This window comes from Lontra canadensis, unplaced genomic scaffold (assembly GCF_010015895.1).
Source record: "Lontra canadensis isolate GAN:19392208 unplaced genomic scaffold, GSC_riverotter_1.0 scaffold2, whole genome shotgun sequence".
NCBI lineage: Eukaryota > Metazoa > Chordata > Mammalia > Carnivora > Mustelidae > Lontra > Lontra canadensis.
Genome location: NW_022630996.1, coordinates 8,465,121 through 8,488,603, shown reverse-complemented (window position 1 = coordinate 8,488,603; position 23,483 = coordinate 8,465,121). Strand labels below are relative to the sequence as shown.

The 23,483-nt window shown below is 35.0% G+C and overlaps 1 protein-coding gene across 1 annotated transcript in view; it reads left to right on the top strand.

The window, feature by feature from the left end:
- Window positions 1-21,312, top strand: part of AKR1D1 (aldo-keto reductase family 1 member D1) — a 43,035-nt gene extending 21,723 nt beyond the window's left edge. Inside the window, exons 4-9 of the mRNA XM_032868341.1 lie at window positions 1,022-1,099; window positions 4,553-4,675; window positions 9,586-9,695; window positions 10,542-10,707; window positions 18,786-18,868; window positions 21,031-21,312. Coding sequence (XP_032724232.1) covers window positions 1,022-1,099; window positions 4,553-4,675; window positions 9,586-9,695; window positions 10,542-10,707; window positions 18,786-18,868; window positions 21,031-21,073 — 603 coding nt within the window. The 3' untranslated portion in view covers window positions 21,074-21,312. The remainder of the gene's footprint in view (window positions 1-1,021; window positions 1,100-4,552; window positions 4,676-9,585; window positions 9,696-10,541; window positions 10,708-18,785; window positions 18,869-21,030) is intronic.
- Window positions 21,313-23,483: the final 2,171 nt, after the last annotated feature.

Here is a 23,483-nt window from a genome sequence, read left to right as displayed (position 1 = left end):
TGAAGTCGAAAACAGATGCTAAACTCCTGGAGGGCCCAGAAAGGAAAAGAAGAGAATCATTGGGCAGATTAGTCAGAACTAAGAAGTAATGGGCTGAGTTTTCCCTTATATGTAGGGAGCATTCCACTCATTAGCTATACTTTTCTTAGCTGAAGAACTTCCTCTCACACTTCATGATGATCTTTGGTTTCTTATCAGAGTAACAAATTTGCTGTTCTCAAATTTGGCAAGGGTTAGTGTTAGGTCAAAATACTGAGCATAAAAGTCTTAATTCTCAACTTCTACTCCTTTTTTTGAGTAATTTTATTATTAACTGTTAGAGTGGCTGGTGGTGAGTGTGGCAAAGAATTGCACGAAGAGTAGAGCAATAAACATGACAGTTTATTCACTCTCCAAGGGAGGAGAGGGACCAGACATCCAGAGAAATGTTGGCCCCCAAGTTTCTGTCAGCCTGGGCCTCTTAAGGGACTTCAAAGGATCCGAGAGGGTTATAGCTGTATCCATTGCCAGGAGTGGGGGTTGGGGGGGTTGGTGGTAAGGGGAAGGGGTTGGCTCAGCCAGGTAGAGCAGAAGACAACAGGTTTTTCAAGGGGCTCTGTCCAAGGCTCATCTGGGATGTGGGCTGTGATCAGGCTAGAGAATATATTTTGTAGTTGGTGTCCACTTTCCAAAAATGTAGGGCACCATGATCTAGAAAAACAGGGCAAAGTACTGACACCTGTGAGTTTTGTCTGTAAGTGTGGCTGGGGTCATTGTGGGCGCGGGGGAATTGAACAGATTCCTTTCATTATGAGAGAACGTCAAGGTTTAAGAACAATAATAATCTGTCAATAAATAAAGGAAAATGAATGCCTGGGTGAGATAATGAGACTAATGTGTCATATTTATTATATATAAATATAAAAATAATTAAAATTGAATTGCTTTCTCAGGGCCAGGCTATATGGTATAATGACAACTCAAATTCCATAATTTTAATTCCCAGATATAAATAAAATAAATTATACTCATTTTTTTGTAGCCTGGAGATGAACCCTATCCTAAAGATGAGAATGGCAAATGGTTATATCACAAGTCAAATCTGTGTGCCACTTGGGAGGTAAGTTTAAATGGGTCTCTTTTCTTGAAGACTACATTTTTAAACTGTGATCTGACTATTCCTGTTCAATAAAGGGAGAGATGCAGCCTTTACTCCTAATGGAAAGTAATAGTCAGAACAGGTATTTTTAACCATAAGCAAAGATGTGTAAAATTCCCACTTCTCTGCACTGAAAAATTCTTGATTTTGTTTTGATGGAAAAGAAAAATGCCAGAGAGAAGTGTAGAAAGAAAAAAAAAGTAGAGGAAGTAAGTTCTAATGTAACTATAAATAAAAAGTGTATAAATGGGATAAATTCACAAATTTTTGAAGTTTCTCAAATTGAATTTACAAAAATCAATAATATGTTTAAAAGAAACAAACTTTAAATGATTCATGAAAAACTGAAAAAAAAAAACTCTGGTTCCAATTCTGAGCAAGCTCCTTCCCCAGGATCATCAGAGTAGGAAAACTAGGGAAGAGTAATGAGAAAACCTGCATGGATTCATGATTGGGGTGGAAGATACAGATATTTTGAACTGGTTTATTTATAAGGTAATATGACAGCTTTTACCTAGAGTAGAAGGCAGCCCAATAAGCTCTAAGAGGATAAAATAGGAGAGGACCTTAGAGTTCTTTTTGCTGTTTCTTCTCTTCTGCTATAGCTTGGAGCAAATATTGTCTGCTCCACCCGTGCAGAAACTTAAGACTCGTGTTCAGATGTCTTCAGGAATCAAATCAGAGTAGCACTGAAAACCTGTACTTGTGAGAGGCTGAGAAAAACCTAAGTTACTATCTGACCTCTGGTAATTGTTTCCCTCCTTCTCCCATTCCAAACTCCAGAGGCTGGGAAATTACACTCTAAAAAGTACCTCTTTCTAATGGACTTCCACCCTATAGATAATAGCTGAATTGTGGAATTGTTTTGAAGGGTGAGGAGGCATTGACTGCATTTTCTGGTGCCTGGGATTCTCCACCCAACAGACCATAAACTCATTCTTGACCTCACTGTAGATGACTAGGTTTGGAGTGTGGTATTCCCTTCCAAGTGACAGACTGATAGCGTAGCCAGTATCCCCAGGAAAAGAAATGTGTTCACAGCCCCAAATTACAAGGCATTTATTTTACAAAGAAACTTCATATTTTAATTAGAGATCTGAACATAAACAGAACAGAGAACCAACAACTTTTAACTTTTTAAACCAATTAATATATTCAAGGAGATAAGATATTAGCAATATGAAACAAGAACAAGAATATATCTTTTTTAAAAACAAGCAAAAATAATAATTAGAAAAATGTAAAACAATGCAATCGATGGGATAAAAATAGAATAGATACAGACAAAGAAAAAATTATCAGATTGAAGATCAGAATGAGGAACACTATCACCCAATATGAAGAAGGAAAGGACAGGAAAATTTTTTAAATATGAAGGAAAAGCTAAGAGATGTGAAAGATAAAATTAGAATTTCTAGTATTCATATAATAGGAACCTCAGGAAAAAAGGAAAGAAAAAAGAAAAAAAAGGTAATATTTGGGAAAAAAAAAAAAAAGAGAGAGAGAGAGAGATAAAGGGCATGGATTGCCAAAGGAAAGAAAAAAAGAAAACCCTTACCTAGACACGTTACAGTGAAATTTCAGAATATCAAACATACAGAGAAAATGTTAAAACTTCCTTAGTATAACAAACAAGCAAGTAAGGGAAAAAAATTGAAGAAACAAAAACAAATCAAGGAGAAAACAGGAAGAGAAGAGAGAAAATGAATAGATGGGAAAAATAAAAAACAAAGAGCGAGATGGGAGATTTAACTCATTTATATTAATAATCACAATATATGTAAATAGTCTAAACAACTCAGTTAAAAGGCAGAGGTTATCAGAATAGATAAAAAGCAAAAGCCTGCTACATAGATTAAAAAAAATCCATTTTAAATAAAAAGACACAAATAGGTTAGAAGTAAAATCTTAAGGAAAAAAGTAAAAGAATAAAAAAGATACACTATGCTGACAGTAATCAAAAGATAGTTGGAGTAACTATTTTAATATCAGCAAAGACTTCAGAGCAAAATGTATTACCAAGCTTGGATAAAGAAGTTTGTTTTATAATAATGAAGAGATTAATCCTAAATATCTATGTACTTAATAACAGAACTCCAAAATACATGACACTTAAATGAAGAGAACTAAAAAGAGAAAGAGAATAGTCTGCAATAATAGTCAAGGATTTTAAAAAGTAGACAAAATCTATAGAAGATATTTGAACATTATCAACTGCTTGATCTAATTGACATTTATAGACTACATCACCAAAATATAACAAAATGCTATTTTTCAAGTGCACATAGAACATTTAACAAAATTGTCTATGGTCTGAGATATGAAACAAATCTCAATACATTTAATAACATTCTTTATGCAAAGTAAGCTGTCTGATAGAATTACAGGGGTGCCTGGGTGGCTTATTTCCTCTGTTCTGCCTTCGGCTCAGGTCATGATCTCAGGGTCCTGGGATCGAACCTCGCATCAGGCTGTCTGCTCAGCAGGGAGCCTGCTTCCTCCTCTCTCTCTGCCTGCTTCTCTGCCTACTTGTGATCTCTGTCTGTCAAATAAATAAATAAAATCTTAAAAAAAAAAATTAGAATTACATGCTCTACCAACTAAGCTGGCCAGGTACCACTACTGAGAACAATTTTTAAAACTCTATGTCAAAAGATATATCATGTTCTTTTATAGAAAGACTGAATACATTAAGATGTTAATTTTCCCCAAACTGAATTGAAAGATTCAATAGAATCACAGTCAAATTACCAAAAGAAATTAAAAAGTTGATTCTAAAATTTATAGGGAAATGTAAATAGCATGAAGATAAAAGATTCAATTTACCAAGAAAATATACCAGTTTTTAAACACATATGTACCATATAAAATATCTTTAAAATATATAAAGCAAAAGTTGATAAACTGTAAGAAGACATTGATAAATGCTTCTAATATAGTGGGAAATTTCTTACATGTCCCTTTAAATTATTGAGAAGCCAAGAAAAGCTAGACCTAATTTTGTATATAGTGAGTGTGTGTGTGTGTGTGTGTGTGTATGAGAGAGACAGAGCAAGAGGGGAGAGATTTATATCTAATAAAAGGAGACTATACATTTTCACACACACCAGACCTTTTTAAAAATGGATCAGGTACCATGCCATAAAGCAAATCTCAACAGATTTCAAGAAGTAAAATCATTCTTAATGGACTAGTATACATTGTGAAATTCAAGGGAAAGATATGCTGTACAGTATTTCTGAAACTAATTCAAGTATAGAATTCCTGCCTGTCTCTCCCACCTTTTTTTTTCTTCACAGAATGTGTATTAACATACCCAAGGACTTTCTTTCTTAAAGAATTCATCGTCACTCTCATAAACATTCTCATTTGTTTTGAGGCTTTTTTCTTAACACATTGACCTTTACTCAACAGGCTTTGGAAGCTTGCAAAGATGCTGGCTTGGTGAAATCTCTTGGAGTATCCAATTTTAACCGCAGGCAGCTGGAACTCATCTTGAACAAACCAGGACTCAAACATAAGCCAGTCAGCAACCAGGTATAGTTTGCTAGGAGGTGGGAGGTGAGGGGGGAGTGAGGGGTGGGAGAAGATTCCAATATTTATTTACCAGGAGAACCCTGGACTAGGAGTCAGAAATCTTGTGGTCACTCTACATATATCTCATCATAAGACCCTGAGAACAAGTCTTTTTATTTCTCTCAATTTATGTCTCTTAAAAAAAGATTTGCAAGTTCAGATCCAGGCAAAAATAATCCAAAAATATTTTTGAGGAAAAGTAATGAGGAGAAACTAGATCTGCCAGCTACTAAGACATGCAGAGTACTTAAAATTATGTAAGATTAGTGTAAGAGCCAACAGATAACCAAATTAATAGAAAATAAGCAATACCTTAAAAACAGGCCCAAGTATAATAAAAACTTAATGTAGAAACAGTAACACAAACTAATGTCAATGGCAAAGAGATGAAGTTTTCAGTAAATAGTTTGGAGGAAATGGCTAATTGTATAGAAACAAATACAAATCTTTGCCTCATGTCATACTCCTAGTATCTCTTCAATCAGGAGTTAAAGATGAAACAGGAAGTCACTTATGAACACTACAAAATGATTTTAGTTTTCTAGAGCTATAGGTAGAAACGAAGCCATTGGAAAATTATAAAAGAAACTGACATATTGAATAGTATAAAAACAAACTCTAAAAATATTGTAAACAAAGAATAAAAAATGGATAATTATATTTTTAAATATAGTAGAAAGGGAGATCATATCCTTATGAATTAAAGCTTAATAAAAATTAATGAAAAAATTAACTAAATCAAAAACAATAAAATCAAAACTAATCAAAAACACTAAAACTCAACAGAAAAGTGAGCAAAAGAACTGTGAATAGAAATTCGAGAAGACAAATTTCAAGACTAGTAAACATATAAAAAATGTTCAACTGCGCTAGTAATTACAAGTATTATTTTGTATCATATATCAAATTAGAAAAGCTTTTATTTTTTAATGTAATGTTCCATATAAGCAAGTGATAAAGTGCTGCTGGCAAGTACAAATTTGTTTGTCCTTACTGGAAAGCTATTTGGCAATAAGTGTAAAGAGCCTTAAAAAATGTTCATAGTCTTATATTCCTAAGAATTTACCCTTGTGAAAAAGAAAATCTGAAAGCCTTTAGGTGTGTTTGTCACAGCACTGTTTTTAAAGGCCAAAAAAAAAAATGGAAAGGAAACAACAGAAATATGAAAAATTAGGATAATATTTAAATTATAAAACTCATATAATGTAAAATCTTAATTAAAGATGTTCTCGAATCATTTTTGAGTGGAAGAGTAATGGCCATGATATTAAGGAGAAAAACCAGGATACAAAGTGTAATTCAATATTGATGTGAATATATTATTTAAAAACATGCATAGAAAAAATATTGGAAAGAAATATATCAAAATACTAACTGTAGTTATCTCTGGCTGAGAATTACAAGGGAATTTTGTTTTCTTCTTTATGCTTTTCTATATTTTCCAAGTCTTCTGTAGGGCGCATATGTTACTTTTATAATCACAACAAAATACTGTTACCCACTAGTTAAATGGGGATAAAGATACTCTCTTCACCCTACTTCATAGAACACTAAGAAGCTACATCTAAAAAACATTCTTTGGGTAAATATTCACATACTGGAGTTATGGTTGACTTGTTTTCTTGATTCATTGTTTTTAGAAACTCGAAACAGTCTTGAGTTCATAACAGAAAGAATGAATTATTACCTATCATGACAATTACCAGCTAAAAGACAGGTATTGCTGTGTTTAGAAGTATCACTTCCTATGACACTTAAGCCAACACTATACCACGTGCTCTAAGGAGCCAAGAGCAACAAACCTTGATTTCGTAACTGATCTCCATCTATCCCTTTGTTCCTACTCTAACCCTCACTAGCACGTCTCCCTCCTGCACCCTACAAGAATAATATTTTGTTATAAAAGGTTAAAATGATACATGTTTCTTCTTACAAATATACTAAGAAAGATGGTGATTTTTGACCTCAGAATGAAAAATGGAGTAAGAATTGACAGTGTGTCTCCTCGTGCTAAGGAAGAGGAAACTAAATTTCCCATTAGAATAAATCTGAAGTATAATTTGCAAATTTTTATATTTTTTCATAGACTTTATGAACAAGGGCCCATAGAATATGACCTTACTCTATACTCATTCTCAGAGCCTGAGCATTCCAAGCTTCCTTAGTACTATCCATGGTGTCTATCCAAACAAATGTGTCTCCAGGCTCCATCCCTGGCTTAGTCTCTCTGAAAGGCTTCCTGGTGGACAATTTGTCATGCAGCATTCTCCCAGTCTAATTCAAAGTAGACTGTGGATCTACCTCAGGCCATTTAATCTCACACACCTAACTCTACTAACAAACGAAGGGAGGGAGGTGGGGAGAACAGTAGGATCTCCAAGTTCTTCAGTTTTTCCTAACCCTATTCATTATGCTGAAATCACAGATGTTCTGATAGGAATCAATAAACACTTTTTGAGTGACTTAATGAAATGGAAAACGCAACACCAATTTTTACAGGAAGACACAGGATGGGGTTAATGTCTTCCTTCACAGGTTCTGTCCAGCTTAACTTCACCATGTGAGATTTTGATATCTGAAGTTCTGTACTACCAAATAGTGTGGTAAAAGCCCCAGATCTGTCAAGACACTGACATGTGACATCAATTTTACATAGTATGCAAGAAAAAGTAAAGACTGCATCTCCATTGGCCCATCCACAAAGGATATCTTGCTATAACCTGTCTGTAGCAAAGAAGGAAGCAAGTGTGCTTAGATATGCTTCTCCTTGGAAATGAGCAAGTTCCAGGGCAATGACGACATCAAGGCACTGTGACAACAGAAACCATTACTACCTTCTACCTTAAACTGAACATCCCATGCCAGCATTCAAAACAAGGATTATTCACTGGCCTGAAATGACCACACCAAGCCGCAGTCCTGACAAAGCCCCTCCTGTAACAGTCCCCAGCATCAGTAATACTTCCTAAGGTGCTAACTTGGTCCTCTCTGTATCATAACATTTTCATTCAACAGTCATTGAGCACCTGCCCTAGGCCAGGCACTTTCCTAGGTTCTAGGCACGCATAAGTGACAAAAGACAGATAAAGCCCTTCTTCTTGGAACACTAGCTGTCTAGTGGGGAGCACACATTAATCAAACAATCACAAAGGTTATCAATAATTAGAAACTGAGATAAACACTCTGAGAAGAAGGAATATGGTTCTCTGTGAATTCATAAGCCCTTGGATCGTAGTTTATCCACTCCAACCCCCAGCATTTCCCTTACTGGTTGTCCCTTTAGTGATATGCTGTCAAATTTTTACCTGACAACTATCAATCCAAAGATTTATATATTATTTTAAGTTATGTTGTTGAGTTTCTATGTTAACTCAAAAGCTTTTGTTGAGCAGAAGTTTCTAGTATGTTGCCCAACACAACTCTCTGTGTAGTCCCAAGCTTCAGTTCACAGATTCAGTTCAGTCACAGATCCGAAATGTGCATACCTGTTTTACTTCTAACTGTAATAGCCTTATTACCCATAGCTTCTGCCACAAGCCGTATGCGGTCCTTTTTAAAAGGGTAGGTTATAAAACTGTTTGATGTGTATGTAAGCACACACATATATACATACATATATATATGCATACATACTTCTACATATTTAATAGGCCAAAGACAAGCAACAGCACACCAATTTGATTAGAAAGGAGTCCTTGTGAGAAAATGAAATGTTGTGTTTGGAATGAGCAGGTGGCCATTAAGTTAAGGAACTCATACTTAGTTTCTAAGCAGTGGAATGATGTGATATACGTGTTTTGGAAAGACCAGTCTACCAATAATAGACAAGATTGGAATTGAAAAAGTAGGGAGCGATGTTGGAAGTCGGAGAGGGTAAAGGAAGGAAACACTAAGAAGTGTGATTCCTGCCTTATTTTAGTCTGTGTGTTACTTTGTAGAATTATTTAAGAAATGTTCCAAAGGGGAGAAATCCCACAAGTGTTTCTTAGGGTAAGGGAACAAGATTATGTCAGAGGGAAAAAAAAAGTTAATCAAATTAGAGAACAGAAAGAGGAGACCCACCACGAAGAGGCCCAGTTTACTTTTGCCATTTCATAAGCAGCATCTACTTGTACCTTCTAGAAATAAAACTTGCCAAATACTCACTATTCCAGACAATGAAGATAATAAATATATGCTTCAATTATTTCAATTCAACCTTGGTTGATTTTAATTTAAAAAGGAAAAAAAAAGAATAGGTCAAAAATTATCATGGTGGTTAAGAAGAAATTTTGAGAAGAACTTTCTGACACAGTATTTTTAGTGCAGGAATCTTGCCAGTAAGATACTAAAGATGAACATAGGCCTGCACAGGGTGGTGTAAAGAACTCTTGGCCAAAACGACAAAATTCATCTTTAGATTTCATTTTATACATACTTTACCCCTTGTGAAAATATTCTTAGATGCTTGAGAGCTACAGGGAGAGGGCTTCTGCAACATGTCACTTCTACTACCAAGACTGTAATCTGAACCTTGAGACTGTTTTTTTTTTTTTTGGTTACAGAAAATTGTATTTGCTGGAATGGTGACTGTAAATAATTAAGTCTGTTCCCTCAAAGTTTTAAACTATGATAACTTTACAAAATTGAATTTGTTCCCCACTCACTTACTTTAGAATTATTCCACAGATGGTGACCTCACTAACCTCGTTTTAATTAATCTCACAAAGAAACAGTGTAAACTTCCTTGTTAGGAAAAGTATTTAGCAGTTGCCTCATTATCCATAATACTCATAAGTGGGTTTTATTGAAAAACTTTTTAAAAACTGTGTAAAACTGCGTTCACTACAAGATTTTAATTTCGTGTCCTGCTTTCCAATGCAACCGTGCAGGTCGAGTGCCACCCATATTTCACCCAGCCAAAACTCTTGAAATTTTGCCAACAACATGATATTGTCATTATTGCATACAGCCCTCTGGGTACCTCCAGGAATCCAAGCTGGTAAGCAATGCTGTATGTCTCTTCAGCAGTGTTTCCTTCAATGTAGAGTATGAGACTAATATGAATTACTTGATTGGCATAACTATATGGCTCTGTGATTTTAAGAAAGTAAGTTAATCTCTTCAAGCCATTCTCTGTATATACAAGTTGGAGCTAATAAAACCTTCCTCACAAATGTGGTATAAGAATTGATTATACTGTATGTATAACCTATTAAATATCTTAATATATTAATACATTTATATATATTTATATATAAGTATATTATATATAATATACTTATATATAAATTATATAATATACTTATATATAAATATATTACATATCACGTAACAGTGCCCGAAATATAGAAATGTTCAGTAAGTGTTAGTTTAGGTATTATTATTTGACAAAGAGTCTCCATGACCATATCCTCAAAATTTAGGATTTTTTGATCTCTGGATTCAAAGGTAGCACTTCTGATGTGATATGTTCCACAGATTTAAGTAGAAATTTTTTACATGAGGATGACTCTAAGAGTTGTATGTAACTCTGTTTCTTCCACTTTGGTCTTCCTGCCTCCCCTGTGCCTTCTTCCAAATCAGTTCTCTCTCTGAGACCCATCAAAGAAATACTATTTACCCTCTGAAAGAGACAGCTCTATCAATTTGCCTCTCTTGATATTCTCATGCTAAAAGCAACTCTTCACTGAGTGCTTTGCTCTGGGAGAAATTGGTGACAGAGACTTGAAGTGTCCTGGTAGGGGACCAGGTGGGTGGGGAGACAAAGAAGGAGGGTGATTGAAGATGATGTTCTCATTACTTGAGCTAAATATGATGCAGGTTTTGATTTTTTTTTTTTTCCAAGGGTGAATGTATCCTCCCCACCTTTGCTAAAGGATGAACTTCTAAACGCACTGGGAAAAAAGTACAGTAAGACAGCAGCTCAAGTTGTTTTACGTTTCAACATCCAGAGAGGAGTGGTTGTTATTCCTAAAAGTTTTAACCCTGAAAGGATCAAAGAAAACTTTCAAGTAAGAGAACTGCTTCTGGAAATGTAGAAAGTGGAGTTGTTTGGTTTTTTTTAGAACTTTCTGTTCAGATTAATAAGAAACTTGCAATGCCTTCATATTTTATTTTACACCTGCTCCCTAACCCACACTCTGTAGATATGAATTAACTTTAGCTGAATCTGAGACAGTTCCCAGCACTTTGGGGATTGCTTTACTGCTTGTATATTACCTAGTCCCTTATGTCTTCTGTTTCCTTACCTATTGACTCTTGGCACTACCTACTCACTTCTCCACCAGCACAGCAGGAATGGAAGGTATAAAATTTGAAATTCATAATAGTAAACTTTCCACATTCTTAATGTCCCTGGTAAAAGTTAGGGACAAATTTGGAAATTATTGAAAAGGATCGTTAGACTTCAAGAATGCTCATTGCCTTTATTTCCTCTATAAATAATCTGTATCAGCATCATAACTTACAGGTGAGAAGAAGCCACTAGACAAGGGAGTGATTGTTTACTCTGCTAGTACTCAAGGTTAAACTGCTAGGTAAATACAGCCATAGAAAAGTACCATGCAAAATTAATTAATTACTCATCAGTTAATAATCTCAAAAAATAAGTTGTTTTTGTCTCAATTTATAAGTTTCATAATCTCGGTATTAAAAAGTTTACTAAATAAAATAAATAAGTAGTTTAATAAGTTTAATAATAATAAATTTAATAACCCCAATAAGTAAGTTGATAAAAATGAGACAAGATTTATCCCCTCAGATAGGAAAATAATCAGAACATTGAATGTATATAAAAACAGACACTTTCATATACTCCTGTTAAAAATATTAATTGGTATACAATTTGAAGTAGCAGGATGTCACTTTTCCAGATCTATCAAAATTCAAGCCCACATATCCATTTGACCCAACAATCTTGATACTGTATTTACACATTCATGCACACATATATGGATATTTACTACAGCATGGTTTATTACTTTTTTAAAAAACTGGAAACAATCATTAGTAGAATGTAAAACAAATTATATTTGTACAATGATATATTATACTATAGCCTTTTTAAAATAATAGAGTGAAAATTTAAGTACTGCCATGGAAAAATATTCATGATATTAGACAATTTATCTTCAGAGTTTTTGCTACCACATGACAGAATGCAACTCAAACTTACTAAAGGGAGACATGATTTATTGGGCCACATAACTGGAAAGTCCATGGATAAATCAGGCATGACTGGGCAGGCATATTCAAATGATTTATGAAAGGACTGAGTTCCCTTTCTCCCTCTACACTACCTCTACCCAACCTTCTCTCTCTCCATATGGTAACACAACATGTCAACATGACAGCTCTAGGCTAATCTATAACTAATAGTCAGTGAAGATGATCACAGGAAAAGGCTCCTATAATGATCTCTATCAATCCTTGATTATCCCTTTGTGGGATATGCACCACTCCCATATTAATCACCGTATCCAGTGAGTAAGATACTTTGATTGGCCCCCTGGGCTACATCCCTAATCCTGTACTAGAAATGGATTCATGTGACAAACAGCCCTACTAGGTGATGGAAGAGAAGTTCATAAAAGGAAAAAGGGGATTCTGTTATTAGCAAAAAGAGGAAAGAATGATTAATAGTTATATCACTACTGACAGTGTTTTAACATGTAAGAAAATACTTCTTACCAAAAGGGGTTGACACTGTTTTTAGCCATCTTAAAAGAATAAAATATCTAGATGGCTAATGTGTTAGTTCATCAAAAATTAAAAGAAGTTTTGAGGCATCAGAAACAAATATTTTCATGGATTCAAAAGTTTATTATTCAGAAAATGAGAGTGGTTACTAGTGTTCTGTGTAATGGAAGATTAAAGCCTCTGGACTTTATGTTATTAAGTAAATCACAATTTTGTAGTAAAAGTACTATCATTCTCTTTAAAAAATTTATTGCAACTATTTCTGTGATAGCCGATATATTTCCATAACCCTAATGATAAGGAAATGGAGTTCAGAGGTTCACATACCACAAGAAAATATGAAAGAGATACAGATCTACAAGGAAAATGGCAGTGGAAATCACAGCCAATTTCCACTCTATAGGGTTTATACTTGCCCTGTAACCAGAAATTTTGTTGGGTAGTACAACCAAGAATTGACAAAATAGAAAATTATTCTCTTTTAGAACTGAGTTAAAGTAATATTTTAAAAGAATGGGAAATAACCACAGAACATAAAGGGAAAAGGGAAAATTAAATATGTTTACAATAAAAGAAGAAAAAGTTATAGAAATAAAAATTGTGCAATAAAAAGTTAAATCATAAATTAAAAACAAAAACTATATCAAATTAAAGGTAAGAATGAAGAAAATTAAAAAGCAGGATATTTTTAACATTAAAACAGCAAGAAATCAAATTTTACCACCCACCTTCTGCCTTGTTGCCATCATCCACTGACCCCCATTCCTTGAAGGTTTTATCTCTTGATTCACTATCCCTCTCTCTGAAACTACTCCCATCACATTCTTAGTGAATTCAACATACATATGGATAGTCCTTCCAATAACACGGCCTGATAGTTTTTTAACCTCCTCGCCCACAATGATCTCGTCCTATATGTTCCAGCTACTAGTTCCCATTGTTATTCCTTGGGAACTGCAGTTACCAATACCTAATAACTCCTTCATACCCCTCAAAAATACCCCTCTCTCTCCTGCATTATCTCTCCACTGCATAACTCCTATCAACATACAAATATGCTGTGATCTCCAGTCTTGGAAGGTATATTCCAATCTAGACTCATGTTCCTCTACAGCTATTATCCAGTTCTTTCTTTCTGTTTACAGCAAACCCTTAAAAGAGAATTCTATTCTCATTACCTATAAGCCTCTTTCCCCCATTCTCCCTTAAACCCATTGAAACCAAGCTTTCTTGTCAAGTTCACCAATGACTTCCACCTTGCTAGATCCTATAATCACTTCTCTGTCCTTGTCTTAGTAGATCTTTCAACAGCATTTAATACAGTTAACACTTTCTCTTTCTTGAGTCTCTACTATAGGAGAAGCAGTTTGGGGAGTGGGGGAAGCAAAATATCAGGAACTAAGTTTGTGAGATCCTGAATAAGTGAATAACTTTGGATAATTTTGGTCATAAAAAAATGAAAATCAATCCACATAAAATAAAGAAAAACATTGCATAAAAAGAATGGAGGGAGAATTTGGAAGTTTACCTTAAAATGAAAACTGAAGGGGTGCCTAGGTGGCTCTGTCAGTTGAGCATCTAATTCTTGATCTCAGCTCAAGAGTTCTTGATCTCAGGGTCATGAGTTCAAGCCCTGTGTTGGGCTCTATGTTGGGTGTGGAGCCTATTTAAAAGAAATTAAAACAGAAAATTATGAAATAATTTTAATTATTTCATATTCAACAAAATTTAAGTTACAATTGTATATGTGTACTAAATCTTAGAAGAAATTTTAAAATATGCTTGACAAAATTATGTGATAACAGAATGTGGCATTCTCTACTTCACAAAGATTTTTGTAAGTGATCATAAAAAGAATAATTATGGTAAAGTTTCACAGGGCTTCATCTGAAGATTATACATAGTTTGATTTTTTTTTTCCAAATAACACTCTTTTGATGTATCAACTAGACTTTAACTGCATCAGATTCCTACTTGAAAAACATTTTGCCTGTAATTAAGGCAAACTAAGATCACTTTCATTGATTTCATGGAATCCTGCATCTTTGCCAAGATTTGCAACTTCACTTTGTATTATATATTCACTGAAGACAGAAAATGACTCAACAACACTCAAAAAGTGGACCTAATGTTAAGCAAAAAGAAAGTTTGAGTAAGGTTTTATTTTATAAGTCATTGGTCATTCATGACTGTTTTTATGTAATGCAGACGTTTGATTCATGACACAATCTCAAAAACTCAATACTTAGATAATAATCAAAGAAAAGCATTCCCTGAAAAGAGCACTTGGAAGCAATCCATGGGGGTATGGTTAGGTAAATCATGTTACATCTATACTATGAATGCAGTGGTTAAATTAAAGTCAGTCTACCTATTTTGATAGAAAAGATCACCGAGACATATTATGTGAATGAAAGTAAGTTGCAGAATAATAAAGATATGATACAATTATTGTATTTTGCTCTTAGTGTGTTGGACGTTTAGAAGGAATGTTTGGGAAGAAGAAAAATACTGGAGTGGTGGGTAACAAGAGGACCTTTCATTTCTTATTCCATGCATGTCTACATACTTCTGTAGTGTTTTAATTCTCACAAAAAAGCATATATTTATGTATCACTTATATAATTAAAATTGATAAATATAAATTACTAAAATAAAATTTAAGGGATAGCAAATTAAAACAATGAAGTAAGAGAAGATCATTATAAATAAACCAAGTGTTAAAACTGTAAATAAGCTAAAATAAAATATTAAAATGTTAATAAAGGACAATTATAAAACCAGAGTATAAAATGTACAAGCTAAGAAAAAATAAAACAATGAAAATGCAACAGATTTAAAAGATAGCAGATATATTAAATATAAGGAGAGAAAAGATTAAGAGGATAAAACAAAGCAAATTAAAAGTTAAAAATATGCATAAGCAAACTTAGAGACTAGGGAATGTTTTTAAAAACAAGTGCACAGGGACGCCTAGGTGGCTCAGTTGGTTAAGCGTCTGCCTTCGCCTCAGGTCATGATCCAGCGTCCTGGGATCGAGTCCCACATCGAGCTCCTTGCTCAGCGGGGAGCCTGCTTCTCTCTCTGCCTCTGCCTGCCACTCTGTCTGCCTGTGCTCGCTCTCCCCCTCTCTCTCTGACTAATAAATAAATAAAATCTTTAAAAAAATAAAATAAAAAAAAATAAAAACAAGTGCACAAAGGCCATAGTCCAAAGTCAAAAATTTAGCATCTCATCCAGCAACAATAAACAATTCCTCACTCTGGGATTTGTAGATGTCCTGAACATAGGTTGTTATAGGTTATTTGGAATGTCCTGCAAGATGGCCCCACCAGGAGTATCTCAAAGACAAAGAGCAGAACAGAACCCTGACTCTGCATGGGGATATGGCTCCCCAGCACCAGCCTAACTTCTCTCACATTTGCAGATATTCATAATTTTATTTTTATTTTTTTACTTATTTATTTTTAAATGTATTTATTTATATTCAATTAACCAACAAATAGTACATAATTTACATTCATAAATTTTTGGCATGAAAATCTTTTATGTGTATGTCACTAATTACAGAGCTTCAACATAAATGAAGAATTAAAACAAAATACCTGACAACTGAAAGAAAAAAACTAACAATTATTTTTTGTATCCATTTTTTATTTACATTCTAATTGGTTAACATACAGTATAATATTGGTTTCAGGAGTAGAATTTAGGGACTCATCACTCATATAACACCCAGTGTTTACTACAAAAAGTGCCTTCCTTAATGCCCATCACCCATTTAGCCCATCCCCACCCCCTCCCGTCCAACAACTTTGTTCTCTATGGTTAAGACTCTCTTATGGTTTAGTTCCCTCTCTCTTTTTCTTTTCCATCCCCTATACTCATCTATTTTGTTTCTTAAATTCCACACATGAGTAGAATCATTTGGTATTTGTCTTTCTCTAACATTTTGCTTTGCATAATATTCTCTAGCTCCATACATGTTATTGCAAATGGAGAGATTTCACCATTAATTATGGCTGAGTAATATTCCATTGTATATATGTATCACATCTTCTTTTTCCATTCATCAGTTGGTGGACATATGTGCTCCTTCCATAATTTGGCTATTGTTGATAATCCTGCTATAAACATCTGTGTGCATGTATCCCTTCAAATCACTATTTTTGTATCCTTTAGGTAAATATCTAAGAGTGTAATTGCTGGATCATAGAGTAATTCTATTTTTAACTTTTTGAGGAAACTCCATACCGTTTTCCATGGCTGTGTTGAGTGGCTTTACTACCAGCTTGCACTCCCACAAACAGTGTAAGAAGGTTTCCCTTTCTCCATATTCTTGCCAACACCTGTTGTTTCCTGTGTTGTTAATTTTAGTCATTCTGACAGATATGAAGTGGAATCTCATCATGGTTTTTATTTGTATTTCCCTGATGATAGAATGATGTTGGGCATCTTTTCATGTGTCTGTTGGCCATCTGTATGTCTTCTTTGGAAAAATGTCATTCATGTCTTCTGCCCATTTTTTAACTGGATTATTTGTTTTTTAGGTGTCAAGGCCTTTATATATTTTGGATACTAACCCTCTATCATATATGTCATTTGCAAATATCTTCCTCCATTTCATAGGCTGCCTTTTCGTTTTATTGATTGTTTTCTTCAATGTGCAGAAGCTTTTTATCCTGATAAAGTCTAATAGTTCATTTTTGCTTTTGTTTCCCTTGCCTCTGGCAACATGTTTCATAAGAAGTTGCTATGGCCAATGTCAGAAAAGTTACTGACTGTGTTCTAAGATTTTGATGGTTTCCTGTCTCACACTTAGGTATTTCATCCATTTTGAATTTGTTTTGTGTATGGTGTAAGAAAGTTGTCCAGCAAGACACCATTTGTTAAAGAGATGCTCTTTTTCCATTGGATATTCCTTCCCGCTTTGTTGAAGATTAGTTGACCATATAGTTGTGGGTTCATTTCTGTGTTTTCTATTCTGTTTCATTGATTTATGCATGTATTTTTATGCCAGTACCATACTGTCTTGATTACTACAGCCTTGTAATATATTTGAAGTCCCAAATTATGATGTTCCTAGCTTTGTTTTTCTTTTTCAAGACTGCTTTGGCTATTTGGGGTCTTTTTTTTTTTTTTTTAAATATGGGGTCTTTTGTGGTTCTGTACAAATTTAAGTATTTTTTGTTCCAGCTCTGTGAAAAATTGTATATTAATAGGGATTGCATTGAATGTATCAATTGCTTTGGGTGGATTTAACATTTTAATAATATTACTTTTTCCGATTCATGAACACAGAATGTTCTTCCATTTCTTTGTGTCATCTTCAACTTCTTTTCTAAGTGTTCTCTAGTTTTCAGAATACAGTTCTTTTCCTTGTTTGGTTAGGTTTATTCCTAGGTATGGTTTTTGATGCAATTGTAAATGGGATTGATTCCTTGATTTCTCTTTCTGCTGCTTCATTATTGGTGTATAATACTGCAATAGATTTCTGGGGTGCTTGGATGGCTCAGTCGGTTAAATGGCCAACTCTTGGTTTTGGCTCAGGTCGTGATCTCAGGGTTCTGAGATAGAGCCATGCATTGGGCTCCTCACTTAGCGCAGTCTGCTTATCCCTCTCCCTCTGCTCTTCCCCCACTAACACACTCTCTCTTTTAAATAAAATCTTAAAAATAAAGTAAAAAGAAAAAAGAAACCTAACAGATTTCTGAACATTGATTTTGTAGCCTGCAACTGCTGAATTCGTGTACCAGTTCTAGCAATATTTTGGTGGAGTCTTTTGGGTATTCTACACAGAGTATCATATTGTCTGTGAATAGTGAAAGTTTGATATCTTCCTTGACAGTTTGGGTGTCTTTTTATTCCTTTTTGTTATCTGATTGCTGAGGCTAGGACTTCCACTACTATTTTAAATAATAGTGATGAGAGTGGACATCCCTGTCTTTGTTCCTAACTGTAGAGGAAAAGCTCTCAGTTTTTCCCCATTGAGGATGATTTTAACTGTGGGGTTTTTGTATATAGCCTTTATGATATTGAGTTGTATGTTCCCTCTATCCCTACTTTGTTGAGGGGTTTTTTTAGGAATGGATGCTATACTTTGTCAAATGCTTTTTCTGCTTCTATCAAAAGGATCATATGGTTCTTATCTTTTGTTTTATTAATATGGTATATCATGCTGATTGATTTGTGAATATGTGAACTACCCTTGCAGCCCAGGGGTAAATCTCACTTGGTCATGGTGAATAATTCTTTTAAACATGTTCATTAAAAAGAAAAAAAAAGGATGCTTATAAATTTTTGAAGGGCTTCTGCTGTTGGCCCCATTCCCTGATCCCAGGCTTGACCCACTCTCTACCTTCAATAATGTCTTCTACTTCTGTTATTTCAGATCTTTGACTTTTCTCTCACTGAAGAAGAAATGAAGGACATTGAAGCCTTGAATAAAAATGTCCGCTTCGTGGAGATGCTCATGTGAGTATGGAGGGACCATTCATCAAGTACTGCCCAGTGGTACTGGATTATCCTAGGTCCATAGAAATCACAAGGATAAAGGCCAGTGGGCAGCATGTTCTGAATATTAAACAGGTCCAGGTCAATTACATTTATTCTAGGAAGTTCCTACAAGGTACAAGGTTTATTTAAAAGATTTCTGACATTTATGACATCCCATGACTTATGTTAGGGAATGACAGGCTGAATCACTTGATGAGAATTAAGTCATAGTATATATATATATATATTAATACAAATATAGAACCTATCTAATTTTTCCTAAAAATCAAAGTGATGCACAATTTAGAGCAAAATTATCAACAAAAAAGAGACATGGGAGCATAGTAGAAAGAGTACCACATTAGAAGATAAGAACCTAAGGTTTTAAGCAAATGCTTGCCTGTAAGATGTGTAGCTTCTAACCCCACCTATTAGCGGACTTCCCACAAGCAAAACTCCTTACACTCCCTCAAAATGTTGCTAAATTCAGCTAATCAACTGAAGTAGCCCTTTATTCTCTAAATAGTACAGGGCCTTTAAAATAACAAAAGACTACAGTTCATACAGATATGATTATCATATACATATGTATGTATACACATTTTTTTCTTTTTTTCATTACTATTTCCAGTTCTTGGAATCACCTGGATAGTAATCTGTTTGTAATCTCTCTAAGTGAGCATTTGGAAAATGCTCATTAGGGTGGTTCATACAGTTTGAACACTAATCTTACTGGTCCCCTATTTCTCATGAGTCAGAAAGTATACTGACTATGCTAATATCAAATTTCTGAACCAATTTCTGAATTAATAAAACAGCCTCCTAATGTGAATTTGCCAAGGAAAAACATTATTTGGCATCAAAAGGTACCACCTAGCCTTGGGAACAAAAAGGTAAACACAAACACAGACCAAACCAAATACTTATTAGTTAATTAATAGCTCTTGAAGATGAATTATTTCTATTGAATAAATATCATTAAATTAAGAGATAGTAAGAGATAGCCAATCCACCAATATACTGTTGTTGTTGTTGTTGTTGTTGTTGTTTTTAAGATTTTATATTTTTATTTGACAGAGAGAGAGATCACAAGTAGGCAGACAGGCAGGCGGTGGGATGGGGGGGGTAGGGGGAAGCAGGCTCCCTCAGCAGAGAGCCCCATACGGGGCTCGATCCTGGGAACCTGGGATCATGACCTGAGCCAAAGGCAGAGGCTTAACCCACTGAGCCACGCAGGCACCCCTGTTGTTGTTGTATTTTTACAGTTAGTTGGTGACATTATTTAGTTTGACATTTGACATATCTAATACCTAATTCCCACAACACTGGGAAAATAACTCATGAAATAACTAGAAAGATCAGCAAGAAGAAACAAACAGTAGGCCACACTGATCAAAAAACTGAACCATTTAGGGATGCTAGGCCATGATTCTTCTCTGTGTTTCATCCAGTTGATCATTGACATTGAAGAGCTTTTATGTATTTTATATTTTAACTTAAAGCTCATGTACTTGCAGAGAACTGAATCTTAGACATGGTCCATGACAGGCACAATACACGCCAGTCCTTTTTTATTGACTGTTCCATCACTGTTGTTTAAGGGATAGGTTCATTATCATCATCACTACTGTGGAAACTTACTTCACTGATCACCTTTCTAGGTCTCAAATTTTCAGTTCTCAGGAGGTCCAGTGAGAAGGGCAGGTAATAACTCTGAGAAGAGAGTGGTACTGATGGGTCATAGAAATTTAAAGAGAAATGTTTATGTGGATATTTAACATGGAAGGCAGCCTGTGTCCAAACAGCAGAGGAGAAGAAGGAATTGAGAAGATGCATGAAAAACTATAGGCAGGCATTACTCATCTCCTGTGCTCTTTTTCTGAGCAAAGTGTTGAGGGGGAGGCAGCCAGCCTTCCAACACACACACACGCGCACACACACACACACACACACACACATGCACATGTACTTACCCAGGGTTTCAGTAAAAGATGCTGGCTTGAGGGAAAACAGAGGAACAGAGAGGAAATGAATAAGGGAGAGAGGGAGGGGTCAGTGAAATTGTCGAAGGAGGCTAGTAACACATACAACTGTGCAATGCTTGCAGTGAACTTTTTCCCTTCCGGGAATTGTTTTGACAGGTGGTGTGATCATCCTGAATACCCATTTCATGATGAATACTGACTTCAGAATGCTCCTGAACTGATTTTTCCCTCCCATGAATGTCAGAACCTTGGGCCGGGTAGCTCCCCAGATGAAGAAATTTTAAAAGTTTTCCTATCTTTAGATAAAGTGGTGATGTTACATGCTTAAGTTTTGTGCAGAGTAAATGACTTTGGCTTAGGTATATGAAGAAAAAAATATGTTTAAATCTGTTGAAATAATTATTTGTAAATTATAAGCTAATATTTTATTGGATCAAGGTCTTCTGATTTCCAGACAAAAAAAAATTAGGCTTTAGAAAAGATAGCAGAGGCAATATAAAAGACAAATAACTCATGAATGTGAGTCCTGCCATTGGCAGTCTGAGGTCCTTACTTGAGCAGTTAACAGGGCGACAAAGAAGGTGGTAAGCTAGTGCATGCAAGTGCTGTCAGTGACTTTGATGATTTGGACCATTGATTGTAACACAGACACAGCCAAGATAAGATCCTCACAAGCATTATTAACAAGGAAGTGATTTGCTACACCTTGTGTAAGGAGAAAGAGCTAAGCATAGAAAAGTCATAAAATAGAGCTAATTAAACACCACAGTGGTCAGCAAAGACATAATGATTTGGTTGTTGTTTGGTTCCATCCAGTGTGTGTTCATTTAGCTTTTGAGAGATGGCTAATTGCTGGTTCTCTCTTGCATGCTTTCAAGGGCCTGAGAATGAACATAACTGGCGAGCCATTTTTCCACTCTCTATCACTCTTGCCCTACTCATCATATATCCACCATTATGTCAAGTAGCTTGAGACAATCAACAGACACAAATAAAACCCTGAATCATAAAAAAAAAAAAAAATTCAAAAATGACTATTTTTTAAAATATCCTCCATGCTGGGAAACCAGAACTCATGACTCTGAGATCAAGACCTGAACGGAAATCAAGAGTCAGATGTTTAACTGACTGAGCCACCCAGGTGCCCCCAAAGATGACTATTTTAAAAGAAGGCATTTAAAAAGGAAGCCAGTCCCTGGCTGGCTCATTCGGTGGAACATATGACTCTTAATCTTGGGGTTGTGAGTTCAAGCCCTGTGTTGGGTACAGAGATTACTTAAAAATAAAATCTTTTAAAAAATAAAGTTAAAATTAAAAAGACACTTCCTAAAATTATCATACTTAGGACTTTGAAAGTGTCATTAGGATAACTATGTGAATTTCAAGAAAGTAGCAAGTTTGAAGAACACTGGTAATTTTACTGTATGTAAATTTTTAATTTTTGAAAAAGAAGGTTATTAGAATTCTGCAATAGAGATATACCAATTGTCAATTCAACTAGAGCAATGTGTTTTTTTTTTTCATTCATGTTAAGTCGCTCTCATAGGGCAAGAGAGTTCTTCAAAAATTTTGTCTTTCCAAGACCAATTGTTTCCAGATAACCTTCAGTGACCTGAAAGCATACACTTCTGAGAAATCAGCACTTTAATTCGATCTCTACTCACTGTATCCACTGCTTCTAATGTAATGCTGTTCGTTGGAAAATATTTTGTTTACCAGAAGTAATAAAGTGTGATGATTTGTTGAACCACGTGAATCTCCATTTAGTTGCTAAAGGCAGGGAAAGAGAAGAATCATCTGAATTCAATTCAACTAAAAGAGTTTTGATTAAGTTCTTACTGTACACTTAGCATTGGGAAAAGGGAAGAAAAAGGGGTATCATAGTATAAGAACAGAAACTTAAGCCCTATTCCCTGTTATCAAACTTCTTCAAAATATTTCAGGAGGCCAGTGTGGAGGAGCGACCATACCTTTCAAACCATTTTTAAAAGACAGGCACTTGGAAAGAGTCCTACCACTTCTCAAGGGAAAAAATAGTTGTAAAGATTAGAGGAGGGGAACCCTATCTTAGTTATACAGAGATGAGGGGGGAGGAGTTGAAGACAGAAAACAGGAAGTCCAGGAAAGAGTAACGGTCTGATATGAGCTTCTGCATGTCCCCTCTCCCTCTGCTCTCACCCTTCACAAGCTTCCCATCTATTTGGGGATGAATGATGTCCTCCCCACCAAATTCAAACCTTAAATTCCTAGCCCTTAGCACCTCAGAATGTAACCTTATTTGGAAATAGGGTCACTGCAGGTCATGGCATATATAATTCATTAAGACGAGCTCATAATGGAGTAGGGTGGCTCCCAATCCAGTAAGACAGGTGCCTTATAAAAAGAGAAAATTTGGACACAAACAACCTACAGGGAAAACACCATGTACAGATCAAGACAAAGATAAAATGATGCTTTAAATTATTTGTTCCTTATATAAAACAACAAATATAAAGTAACTCATCGATAATAATGCAATAATAGTAGGAGAATGTAATACCCTACTTACATCAATGGATAGATCATCTAAGCAGACAGTCAACAAGGAAATAATGACTTTGAATGACACA